Source organism: Astatotilapia calliptera, chromosome 1 (genome assembly GCF_964374335.1).
Source record: "Astatotilapia calliptera chromosome 1, fAstCal68.1, whole genome shotgun sequence".
Classification (NCBI taxonomy): Eukaryota; Metazoa; Chordata; class Actinopteri; order Cichliformes; family Cichlidae; genus Astatotilapia; species Astatotilapia calliptera.
In genome coordinates, this window is record NC_137422.1 from 1,168,810 (window position 1) to 1,182,594 (window position 13,785).

The following is a 13,785-nucleotide window of genomic DNA, read 5'->3' on the forward strand; positions in this document are numbered from 1 at the left end:
GTTATGAACTTTAGCCAAGCCAGGACCCACAGCGAGTAAAAATCATTCAAATCATTTGCAATTTTTTTATGTCACTGATTATTGTATTTTGCATTTGGAAGTTGTTTAGATAGTCCAATCCTTTAGTTCCTTTGTTTACAATATTATTGATTACTATCCATATGCTTTTCATATTATTTTTATTTTCATCTAAAAGCTTACTGTAGTAATTTCCTTTGCTGTGTTAGTATTACAGAAAAGAAGTTGTCATTAAGTGTAACTGTTATATAACTGTTAAATCAACTTTCTTAAAAGCAGAAATGTTACCACTCCTTCCCAATATATTTTACATTTAAGATAAGAAGCAGTGAAATAAGTAAGGACTGAAGATCATAATAGTATCAGAGGATCTGCTGAGACTGAGGCGTTTACATTGTCCAACTTCTCTCATTCACACAATAAAATATCGTCTCGACCTAATTATTTACTGATGAAATCATTTTCAACTAATGTAATTTAGTAGATGAAAATAATGTGAATGTTGACCAGTTACAAGTATGTGTGTGTGTGTGTGTGTGTGTGTGTGTGTGTGTGTGTGTGTGTGTGTGTGTGTGTATGTATACATACACACACACACACACACAGATATATATACATATATATCTGTGTGTGTGTGTGTTGGTGGTCTTTTTCTTAATTATTTTTCTTAATTATTATCAGTAATTAGTGTGAAATCTTTTCAGTTGTTGAAGGTTGCATTATCCTGTGCGTAGAGGGAAAATAAGGCCTGTACTTGTGTCTTAACTGTTTCAGGTTTTGCCAAAATCGATTGATTTAATATAAAAGGTACAAGCCAATGAGGAGTTAAGCTCAGCTCAGTTTTATTATATAGCGCGAACATCAGTCAGGACCCTGCAGTGATACGGATACTGCAATGATACTTGATGGCAGATAATATTTTAAGGCAGAACAAATGCAAAGGTTAACAACTGACGATCTTGTAATAAGTCCACGACTGCACGGCTCGGTGCCGAGAGGAAGAGCAGCGAACAAGCGTAGGCGGAAATGTATTCCTCCAAGCGTCCCAACAAACAAGCCCGCTACAAACCACCGATGCCTGCTTCCACAGCACCGTGCATTACGTACACTGTCCACACTGTAGAACATTAATTTATTCAAGCAAGTCGAAAATCTCGCGGTGTTACCATTCAGACATCTTGAATTTTATTAAAACCACTTTTTTTCATTAAAGATACGTCATATATATATTTTTAAATCTATCCATCTGTCTCTCTCTCTTTATATATTTATACAGACAGGCTTTGTTAGCGGCTTGAGTCCACATTATTTTCCGCTGCTTTAGCGGATGTGTAGTTGGTGGCTAGACCGAGTCTCGCGTGCTAATCCCGCGGAGAAGAGACAGTCTCTCACGGGGGCTTTCGAGCCGTATTGTGCGTCATCTGCATCGCCGCCGTTTTGTTATTTTTCTCCGCCGAGGAAACATGGCAACCCCGGCTGCGGTCAACCCGTCCGGTAAGTGAGCAGCTATAGTGTGCTGGTGGAGAAATAAAATGGATATGTTCAGGACAGTAAAGGAGAAAATGCAGCCGGGTTTTGTTTCGACTGTTGCTGAAGAAGGTCGAAGCTCCGACAGGCCGCCGTAGCCTGGCTCCAGCATCCATATCCCTTCCCCCACCAAGCCGACATTCACACCACCGCGAGGCTTTTCTTCCCAGGTTTGCAGCCAACTTCTGTCGAAATGACGTGGTTGCTGTGTGATTTTATGGCTTTATGCCCATTTGTTGTCATACTTTTGCTGCGATTCGTGTCCCGTAGAACTGCTAGCTGTACGGGTTTGGCTGTCCAGCCCGTTGCTTTCCTCTCTCAGTGATACAAAAGGTTATTTTGCATATTGTTGCCGTACCCCATTGCCCTTTATACGCTGTGTTGCCTCTAAGATATTTAAATGCTCGTTTTTATGAAAGGGGAGCAGTCTCACATCGGCATTTGCCTTATTCGTGTATCTCTGTTCCGTGCCTGTTGATTCTTTATTGCACAGAAAGCCGATAAATATGTTCCGGGGCGCTTGGACAAAGCGGAATGCTGTTTAAAAGTCTGCCCCTGCACTTTGGGATTTCCTCTTGGTTTGGGGTAAATAAACAAGTAACTGCAAGCCGGCGTCAAGCCACGGTGAAAACAAGTGAGCTGAATCCATATATCTAAACTTTTAAAGACCACAAACAGGCTGCAGAGTCGAGGGGAAATTACGGTTGAGCGGCGGTGGCGCGTTGGCGGTGCGTGGACACGGTGTCCATCTGACAACTGATGCAGAGAACATCAGGTGTCAGAAATATGATGCACAACCTTTTGTGGGCTACTGTTGCCTGTGCTGTTGTCGGTCCTTAGCCAAGCACGGAGACGTTATAAGATACAAAGAACCGAAACAAAATGCTAAAAACAACGAGAAGTGCCCACTGTAGCCGGTGTCGGTCACTTTTCATGATGCTGTCCTGATCTTTGGTATTTTGTTTTTCAATCTTTCTCCCATTCCTGGTAAACTCCACCGATCACCAGTCAGCTTTTGGCCCATGTCAAGCATCAGGCAGTTGCAGCATGCATGGAAGTTGGTTAAAAACCCCTCACAACATGCTTTTTGTTGCCAAATACTTGTAGATATGCAGACGGACACAACTGCAGTACCAAATGTTAAGCATCAGCATTAATAGACGTTAGCTGCTTGAATCAGTCCTAAAAATTTCACTACAATGCTAATACATTGTCCTCATTTTGCCAGTTTACTAAATACGTTGTATGTGAAGTTCTACCTGTTTGCTACATTAATACTTGGTAAAGAATGAAAGTATATACTACTAAATAGGTTGAATTTTTTGAATTTTGATGGCAATTCAAAGGGAAAACAACCACGAAATGATGGTAAAGTTATACAGCAGCTTCAGGACTCGCTGGAATTCATTCAGCAAGTTTCAGAATGCTGCTGAACCATTTTCATCAGCAACAAAGATTTCAAGCTGTGACTGTCATCCTAGAAGAGAGCACTCCACAGTCTGAGATTAAATGGGGTCAAGCAGTCAATTACAAGCAATCTGTTTTTGATAATACAGTAATTAACTGTGGTAAATCACATGTTTTCTGCCGTCTACATAGGTAGGGATTCCTATTTAAAAAGTCCATTTGTCCTCAGCAAGTTTTCCTGTTGTACAAGAAAATAGCCAGGACTCAACTCAGCTGGCACAAATAGAGTTGAGTTCTCTGTGTGTGATCACGGACACAGACTCTGCAATCTGTTTACATTTATTAGTTGGACACAAATCATTTGCAAACCTTCAACAGTCCGAGTGAGACAGCGACTGTCTGCGGAAACGTTGCGTCTTCTCAGGCGATCTGTGCACTCGTCCTGTGATCAAAGGTGGTTGTGAGTGTGGAGCACCCTTGAGAATTTTTTTCTTGTCACACATCATATGTCACTGTAGCATAAATGAATTCAAGTTGACGTAATCTGAAAAAGTACTGCGGTAAAGTAATTATTCCTGTGCGGATGACAGAGACTCTCTTGAAGAAACGGGTCAGCCTTAATGCTTTGCGTCACTTCATTGACAGTGTAAATGAAAAGGGAATACAAATAAAGAACTGACTGGTTATTAGTACCTTTGCTGCATACAGAGTGTTGAAATGAGGTGCAATTAGAATGAAAAATGAACAGTCCTGTCAGACAATGAAAGGGCACTGTCAGCAGACAAACTGCAGAGAAAAAGGTGAAGAAGCGTGAACAGGCATGGTGGAGGAATTTCACGAGTCATTTCTGACAGAAGGATAGAAGCAGGAGTGATGATGTATGGTTTGAAGAGGGGGGCACTGACAAAATGACAGGAGGCAGAGCTGAAGATGTTAAAGTTTTCATTGGGAGTGAGCAGGATGGACAAGATTAGAACTGAGTAAATCAGAGGGACATGCAGATGAGGGAGAGTGCATATACTGGACCAAAGATTTTGAATATGAAGCTACCAGGCAGAAGGAAAAGAGTAAGATCTCAGAGAAGACTACATGCAGAGGGCTGGTGTGACAGAGGTGCCTTCTAGGCATGTGGTCAGATGGAGGCAGATGAGCGGCTATTGTGACCCCTCAATCGAGCAGCTGAAAGAAAAGAAGACGGGGAGCAGACAAAACAAAATTCTTCTTATTCTTAGTCAAAGAAGATCTCAGTCAGTGCAGATGTCTTGTATGGAGGCTGCATCCAACTGTATAATGAGCCATTCCAATGTGTGGTGGATGCAGGCAGTGAGAGCTCTGTGTGTCATTAAGCACAGCCAGAGGAAAAAAATCAGCCTTATAGTTTCCCTGGGATGGCAGTAGAGTCAGGCACATTGACTCAGACCAGATACCCAGGGATGTGGGAGGGGCTGGTCACTGCAGGATTATTCCCATAATTCTGTGGCTCAGACTCATTTGGTGTAAGAGGGTGAGAAACACGAGAAGTGAAATGATCTGATGAGGTCTGTGTGCTTTGAGAGGACAAAAAAACCCATAAAAAAAAATCAGGCCATAAATCAAACTGCAGCTCAGAAGAGTAATCCGGTTGTTCAGTGATGACGTGACGAATCCTACTTCTGGGTCTAAAGTAGTCTGCGTTTAATATGGCTATGTGTTAACTATGTGTTGTTAACATGTTTAATGTTATGTATTTTCTTCTATTTGATCTCAAAAAGCTCCTAAAACAGTCAGTGATCACTGTTGACCTCCCTTTATTACCGCTAATCATTTATTTAACCTCAGTTTTTAAAACCTTAGGATGTAACTACAGCCCAGCCCATGCAGCAGTATATGAATGACTAACCTCGTATTGTGGATGGATTATCTCAGTTGTTCTCCTGGCTGAAGTTTGGTCCTTTTACAGCATCCTGCCATGCGATTACATTTGTTCCTGACCACCCAGAACACTCACCTTAACTTTTATCGAGTGGAAAAAAAGTTAGCTTGTTTATATCATGCTAACATAGCTGTGTCGCTAGCGGTCACGTAGCACATCATTATATACCAGCTAGCCCAACTTCAGTAACCCTACAAACGTCACTGCTGTTTAGTTTTCTGTCTTCATTTATGCTGGAAGTGATAGCAGAGCTGTACGTTTTAATTTGTTTCCAAAACCCCGCAGTCAGGACATGCTATATTGTATTTAGATAGAAGCTAGCGAGCTAACTCCCTGCTAACTTCTAACTCCGTTAAATGTCATAAATTCCGTTTTCATGGATGCCTGGATGTTAAACTCAATTGTTACACCTGGTAGAGCAGAACGCTGATCATTTTATTAAAGATGAAAGACTTCAGACAGTTTTTCAACTCTCAGTAATGCCACAGTGATCGTTTGATATATGGACCTGCAGCGGAGTTTAGACCCAGACACGGCTAGTGATGTCAGACTGAACAACCGGATTGCTAGAATGTAGCAGAGCATCCTTGTCAGATCTTTGACTGTTCATTTATCAGTTAAACTAGTCTTATTTATTGCTGAAATCATTTTCCATTAACTAAGTGATCAAAAAACAGAAAGTTGTTCTACACCTGTACTAAGGTCAGTTGATTTATTGAATTCATAAACCTTCCAAGTAAAGTTAGTTTCATAGCCATGCCCTTAACAAGCGATATATGGAGCGACTGCCTCTTCTTGCTGCTACTTCAATCATGAAACTGATCAATGATCAGCTGATCGGCTTTTCTGTCGCGAGTCTGTCTCTCTGGTTTGTTTTTGGCCCACTTTGCACCAGAAAGAGGAAACCAGCGGCTGAACAACAGCAGCACATTTAAGCTTGATAAGCTGCTGTTAGAATTTATTTAATATTACTTTCTACACCAGGATCTTTTTCTACGTAGCTGACGTAACTGTGCAGGGGCGGAGCTAGCAAAGTTTAGCCAGGGGGGCCGATACGGCATGAACAGGGAAAAGGGGGCACAAAGACATACTTTTCTTTCTTATTCTCATTTAAAATGTCGAGCTTTTAATAAATAATTATCTGACACCCAAAGTTTAAATTTGATGTAAAATGTATAGAAGTCCATTACTGTATATAGTGACTATTAAGTCTAATATACCCTAGTAAGCTATAGTACTTTTTCCTTTGGGAAGGTACCATCTGTGCAGTCTGCAGTTCTGTTGAAGAAAGATGTTGAATCTATTTAACATTTCTTGAAAAAAAAGTTTCACACTGCATCAAATTAAGGTTGATTACGTCGATTAAGCATCATGAGGTGGAGCGTGAGGGGTGGTTCCCTATTTTTTATTTATTTATTTTTGTTGTTGCTGGGAGTTGGAACCCTATTAGTTAGGTTGCTTAATATTTATGCTAAGTACTCTTTAAAATACCAGAATAGGGAGGATGGTGCAGGTCTAAGTTTATTAGATTGATCAGTATTGCTGAACTATGAAACATTTTTTTTGCATACAGGTATAACAGAATAGCTTTAGTGTTGTTGTTGTTTTAAACTTGAGTATGAACTTATACAAAATGCAGCAAGATATTTAAAAAACAGTTTTATTGATTAAAAAACACTATATCGGATTCATATCGGTATCGGCAGATATCCAAATTTATGATATCGGTATCGGACATAAAAAAGTGGTATTGGTCCATCTCTAGTATACACCAGTATATACCAGTATACACCAGTATATGCCAGTATATAACAGCAGATCAGAATATCCCTCCAAGACTGTAAATGGTAAATGGCCTGTATTTATATAGCGCTTTACTCGTCCCTAAGGACCCCAAAGCGCTTCACACATCCAGTCATCCACTTATTCACACACTATGGAGCAATTTGAGCTTTTCCCACTACTTCTATTGGATTCATGCATTCACTATCAGACGAGCTTGTCTGGATTAGGGTTGTGGGATGCTCAGGCCGATCCCAGCTTCAACTAGGTTAGGCTGTTGGGAGTATTTAAGTTACAGAAAAGGTCCCCAAAAACCATATTTACACACAGGGACTAAACTGTCCATTTATACAGCAGTGAAACTTGGTGACTTCAGGCATATATTTTTAAGGGTTCTGCACGTTTCTATTATCAGCCAACACATGCCAGCATTAATGTATGATTGCAAACAAGCCCTGTGTACCTGTACAGGCTATATCATTCGGATTCGATTTAGACACCTGCTCAGTAAACATAGTTTGTGAATACAGATAATGTTACCTTTAAAATCAAGTCTTTTACATTTTGGCCTTTGACTTCTACGTGATGATAAGTGATAATTCATCATGAGAAATGATAGCAGAGGTATAGAGAAACACTGACGGTGTTCAACATTTTAACCATGACAATTAAAGGAGATGAAACGCTGTGAAACTGACATAGTTATAACTCTTAGAAGCTGTTTTTTTTTTAAAGTGCTTAAAATTAAAGTTTTAAAAACATGTTCAGCGCCATCTTCTACGTTACCGGGTTGGTTGGTTGCGTCTAATAGACTTCCATTAGTTCATGTTAGCTAACTAGCGACAGAACTGATAACTCGGGGGGAAATCGAGGGGACTAAAACTAAAAATGAGCTTAAGCGGGGTCGCTTTTGTGCTGCCCCTGAGTGCAACAATGAGTTTTAGGTTAAAACTAAGGATATAATTTCCACTTTCACTGTATGTGTCTTTAGCAGCATTTGTTTTTTTGTTATTATTTAGCTAGCTTCACTCGAAACTTGAAAGACGTGTATAGTGGTATTTTGAGTGTGTAATAATCCTGCTGTTTGAGGGCTGTTTGTTAAGCTTTGTGGCTAGGGGAAAAAACTATGGAGGTCAGAAATAAAGCGTGACTGAAGAGCGGGAATAGAAACAACCTTGGGTAAGGGTGTGCAGTGATTGAAAAGGAGAAAGGAGGCAGCATTTCCTTCAGTCTCCCCAAAGGCTCATTAATGGATTTAACCCCAGGGCTTTTCTACTTCTGGCTTTCTGGTCGAGCTCCAGACTTCTCACTGTCTCATCAACATAGTGAAACGAGTAGAGTAGAAGATGGCGGAGGCTAAAAACAGAGCTACGAGAGAACAGACACCTATCTGATATGAGGGATGTTTGTACTGGTGTTACTAGTGGCTTTTAATTTCCTAGGTTCCTTTTTGTTGTATAGATCAGGTTTTTATCATCATTTTGTTGTGGCACTCAACAATGAGGAGACATTTAGCCTGCTTTATTTAGTGCAGTGTTTGTGTCTGTGTGCATGTGAGATTGTGTATGTATATATCTCTGGGTGCAGTAACACATACTGTATCAAATTTTAATTCATTTACTTTGTGCACTGAGTTATACTGGCAGGTTTGCTTCACTTATCCATTTCACCTGGCGAGTGACGCAGAAAGATGTAGAGGCACAGAGTGATGAGAGAGACTCCAGGAGCATAGACTGTGGTCCTCACACTGTACCAGCTTAATGTTGAGTAAAAGAGGAAGCCTGTATTTTTACTGGTGTGTGTGTATGTGTGTATATATATGTCTAAAAACGTGTTTGATAATCTGAAAGTGTGACAAATATTTTTTTAACAGCACTGTAACATAAAAGCAATGTAAACATACATGTGAGTAGTTTAGAATATTTGACACATCTTACAGTACTTCAAATGCACATTTGCAAATTACAGTTTATATTAAGCAATGGAGAAGACACACACAGAGGACACACAAGCATAGAAACAGTTTTATAGCTGCAAATTATATTGCTTTAAGATTAGAACCATAGTTAGTCCTCCCTCTGTTATATCTTCCAGAAATGGGCAGTGAGTTGCCAGGGACAGTTTCAATGCCAGGAGCTGTTGGATCTGGACCGGTGAGGATGGGTGGAGCCGTCCCAGGTCGTGGGGGCAAGAGGAGATCAGGAGGGTGAGTGTCTTTACTGCTGATATGCTGTGGAAATTAGCTTTAAAATTAAAGGATCAAAAAAGCTTTGTTGGGTCATCAGTCCTTTAAATCCTGTTAGTGTTAAATTTACTGTATTCTGAACTAGTAAATGCAATCGGTGTAATTGTATTGAGGTTTAGGACTCTCGCAGTGTCCTCAATAGCTGGGTTTCATTTGACGTAGACGTGACGTCGACGTAAAGCGCGAAATTTGACTGGCGGTCGGAAGTGAAAAAGATAAGCGCAAAATCACAGACAGACAGTACGCAAAATGCCTATGTCCTGTTGTGTTTACGGATGCTCCAGTAGGTCGACCAGAGAAACTGATAAACGGTATTTTAGGGTACCAAAAATAGCCCAACGAAGAGGAGAAAAATGGAAAATTCTAACTGAAAAACGTAGGAAAAAATGGATTTTAAATTTACGTTTACAGTCGGGAGGAGCAGAGTCTGCCAATGCCCGTGTCTGCAGCGACCACTTCGTCAGAGGTAATGTTATGTTTGCAAACGAACTTATTAGCATTAGGTAGTCGTTAAATTCTCGTTTACTTAGTGCTTTTAAGTTAGTAGTCTAATATTGACTTGATTGGGACTATAGGCTGCCCAAGTGCTTTGGATCACGAAGAGTCGGAGGACTGGGCTCCGACGGTCAATCTCGGCTACGAACGAAAACCCAGATCGGAATCAGTTCTCAAACGAGAGAAAAGAATGAAGCTTAAGGCAGAACAGCATCGATGTGCAGAGGCGATTTTGGATATGCAACAGACGGCTGAGAGCCCGGATTTGAGCCTAGTGACAGTGGAGAACAGGCTACTAACCCTGCCATACAATTGCAATGAGCTGCAATCACTTCTCCATCCTCCTTTGCAATTACCCAAGTCTTCAGAGGTGTCTCGTTAGACCGCTGAGAATGGTTTACCTTGAAACAAACAACTGTCACTCTAACGAAGTCCTAAGGATGTGGCATGTTTGTTGACGTTAAAGCCGCTACCGCTAACTGTTAGCGTGTTTAAGATAAAGCAATATAAGAACAAACACTCACCCTTGCAAACACCAAACTGTATCCATCACGGAGACGTTTTGTTCCAAGGTTGTGGACCCACCCGCTGACAAAAAAACTGTACGCCTCCAGACTCTTGAAAGCTTTCATTTGCTGCCTAGTGTAGTAAGAAGTCTGGAGGACCAAGTAGTTGGTGATATCCACAGCCTCGATAGTAGGCAAATCCTTTACTTCTGTGGTGTATTCGGACATTTTCAAAGAATACGGATCACGTCCGATATATTTTTTAACTATCTGTTTATATCTCTCCCGAGAAACGGGGTCTAAAGTTGCACAATAGCTGCTCTCCTGACTCTCCACAGTGTCCTCCATGTTTACTTCCGCCCTCCACTCAAAAATCGCGCTGCCTCCGCACGTCATCAGAACCACGTGACCGCAACCCAACTATACTGCAGCATAACTGTATTGACACGACAAATTTTCTTATTGTCTTCTGCTTTTAAATGTATCTGCACCTACATGTCTGATTTTGGGCAATGAGTACACCATCAAAGAGCGATTTTTATCACTCCTGGGAACAATGCTAAGCCTCTCTCATCCTCGTTGGAACCGTGCAAGATTTAACACGTTGGTATTTCTAATTCACAGCGGTATGATTACACACTAGACAACTCGCTGCAATAAACTCACCACTTGCTAATTGCAAACTGCTCAGTGGAGTTGGTCCCACTGTGGGACATGGAACTGATTCTTGCTCTGTTGATGCAGCAAGATTCATTGCTATTGATAATGGAAAAATGCAGTAGTTCAGCATTTTCCCATTATCAATAGTAATTATCAACACATTGTGTCTATTGATAATACTTATTGATTTTTCTAAGAAGCGTGGGTGCTCACGTAGTTGCATCTCACAATCTCAATACCAGAAAGACAATCAAGGTTTAAATGAAAAACTAGAAGTTTGGGTGTCTCAAACTTTGAAAGCATATTGTTTAGAAGACTCGTTTATAAGAATAGTTTCTCCGCACAAGATACTATTTGTGAGGTCCAGCTGTTCTCTCTGCAGGAAAAAGCCAACAATGATCGTCCCTTCCATCGAGTTGTGATTCATTAACAGTATTAACTGAAAAAGTAACTGTATACTGTTAATACTGTTCTGTCATTCACAGTTTCTGTGAATATCCTCGCACATTTTATTCTGTGAGTGATAAAATGTGCGAGGATATTTTCTCACCTCTTTATATGAAAAATATTCTAGTGGAAAATGGAAGAAGTTGTTTGAATTTGTCATTTCAACTTTAAAAAGGATTCATTTAGAATGGAACCACATCTCATACTGAAGGCAGACCGCATTAGCATGGAAGTCACAGAATTACAAGAATGATCTGGAATACACATCGATTGCTCTAGACTTTGTATATTTCTGTTTGTTGTACATTAGTTGGTCAGTTTACACTTAACGGTGCACTTAACCCATGCACAGGCAATGTAGAAAGTAAGGTATGGCTCAAGGTTGCGATACAGTTTACTCCTGTCTATGGTGTTCCTGCTGTATGTGCCCAGCTCAGAGTGTATGTGAACGTGTTCACGTGTTTGTGTGGTTTCGAAATGATGTCAAGGTAACGAACAGCTAAAAATCTTCTCTGTTGCCTGCAGACAGTGTGCATAACAGTTTTAATTCTCCAGCAAGTATTCTTAACAGCAAACCCTAACCCTGAGAAAGGGAAATGGGCCCATGCTCCTATTGGCCCACCACTCGCAGGAGGCGCCATAGGGGTTGGTAGCAAAGTGTGTTGGGCGGCGGCCAGAAGCGGAGGCCCTGGCGGACCGACCCCCAACTACCAAAACTAGTGACTGAGACATGGCATGTCACCTCTCTGGTGGGGAGGGAGCCTGTTAGTGCATGAGTTTGACAGAGGTACCAGCGAGATATAGTCTGGCTCACCTCCATGCACGGCCTGGGCTCTGGAACCACTCTCCTGGAGAGAGACTGGACTCTGTCTCAGTCTGGAGTTGACTTTGGTGAAAGGTACCGGGCTGGGGTGGTATCGTACTATCCCCTCGTCTTGCTGCCTGTAATGTGGGGTTTCTCCCAGTGGATGAGAGGGCTTGTTCCCTGCGCCTTTGGTTGGGGAATAGGTCCTGACTGTTGCCTGCACTTCTGCACTGAACCACAGTTTAGAGTACCCAGCTTTCTTGGGGTTCCTGGGTGGGGGTGCTTGAGGGTGCTGGGGACTCTATTGTCCTACTGGGAGACTTCAACGCTTATGTGGGCAACAACAGTGAGACCTGGAGGGGCGTGATTAGGAGGAATGGCCTCCTGGATCTGAACCTGAGCAATGTTTTGTTATTGGACTTCTTTGTAAACCACAGTTTGTCCATAATGAACACCGTATCCGAGCAGAAGTGCACGTGGCACCAAGACACCCTCAGCCGCAGGTCTGGTCATACGATTATAAATTCGAACATCAATCACCAGACCTGTGGCCTAATGTTCTGGACACTCAGGTGAAGAGAGGAGCTGTGCTGTCAACTGATCACCACCTGCTGGGGAAGGATGCTGGACAGACCTGGCGCACCTAAACGTGTAGTGAGGGTGTGCTGGGAACACCTAGCAGAGGCCCCGGCCCACTAGATCTTAAACTCACACCTCCGGCAGAGCGTCAACAGCATCTGAGACTGGGGACACTGAGTCTGCACCTGAGTTCAGCATCTCCAAATTAAAGTGAATAAATAACTGTAAGTGACACTTGACTCACTTTTAGTCACTTACAGTTATTTATTCACCTCTTCAGTCAGTTAAATTTTAAAACTGTGTATATACTGTATATTCTGTGTGCCTGTTTATGCCCTGTCCTTATCTTCAACGCCATGCTGCTCTGTTGTATCTTAATTGCCCCTCGGGGATAAATAAAGTCCTTCTGATTCTGATTGCTGAAGCTGCTGCACCTAGTGGAAGGCTTTTACTTTGGTGGTCTCAGAATCTCAACACTGCTTTTCACAGAGGGTGTGGTTCTGTTGGCTTCATCAGGTGATGGCCTACAGCTCACATTGGAACGGTTCGCAGCCGAGTGTGAAGCGGTGGGAATGAGACTCGGCACCTCCACGTCTGAGGCCACGGTCCTCAGCCAGAAAAGGGTCGAGTGTCCATTCTGTCTCAAGGACAGATTCTTGCCCCAAGTGGAGGACTTCAAGTATCTTAGGGTCTTGTTCACAAGTGAAGGGAGCAGGGGCAGGGTACCTGATCACAGGCAGGGCCTAGGTGTTGACAGTTCTTACCGTTCAGCTCCTCAGGACTTGCCTGACCCTTTGCAGGTACTTGGTGGTTACAGCTTTCTCAGCAGCCTCTTTGTGGTTCCCATTCGCCTGTGGGACTCCTAGGTACTTGTAGCTGTCCTCAATGTCTGCAGTGTTGCCTTCTGGTAGTTCAGTCCACTCATTTCTGACTACATTTGCTTCTCTTCATTACCGTCCGCTGTCTTTGAGTCCAGCTTTGTCCAACCATTGGTAGGTATTCTATCAATGACAAAGGAGCTTTTCTACCTCTTCTTACGAATTACAAATTGCTTGTAATTTGTCGGCCAAACGTAGCTTGTGGCTATGTTCTGATACGTTTATGCAATATTTTAAATTTTTTATTAAAAACATACTTAATTAAATTAAGAAGTGGTAATTCTCTTTCCTGTTGTTGTTTCTCAGAATGGACTTTGATGATGAAGATGGAGAGGGGCCTAGCAAGTTTTCAAGGTGAGAACATTCACAGTAGATGGCACACATACTGTCTGAAATTGTTGAGTACATAGTTCATGAAAACCACACAGTTTTTGTTTCAGGGTACCGGCAGGTGCAATGAGTTGTTAATGGTTTCTTGGAACAAAGTAGCAGTTATGTTGGTTTAAATTGGTCCCTTAATTTGA

The 13,785-nt window shown here is 41.9% G+C and overlaps 1 protein-coding gene across 5 annotated transcripts in view; it reads left to right on the plus strand.

Moving 5' to 3' along the window:
• The first annotated feature begins 1,185 nt into the window (after positions 1-1,185).
• arnt2 (aryl-hydrocarbon receptor nuclear translocator 2) overlaps positions 1,186-13,785 on the plus strand; it is a 67,460-nt gene continuing 54,860 nt past the window's right edge. For 4 of the 5 annotated variants that reach the window (XM_026184348.2, XM_026184431.2, XM_026184593.2 and 1 more), the window contains exons 1-3: positions 1,186-1,512; positions 8,741-8,852; positions 13,568-13,615. In XM_026184348.2, coding sequence (XP_026040133.1) covers positions 1,482-1,512; positions 8,741-8,852; positions 13,568-13,615 — 191 coding nt within the window. In that variant the 5' untranslated portion in view covers positions 1,186-1,481. Of the gene's footprint in view, positions 1,513-1,576; positions 1,716-8,740; positions 8,853-13,567; positions 13,616-13,785 lie in introns of those variants that run through there. The other variant, XM_026184504.2, reaches the window with a different exon arrangement.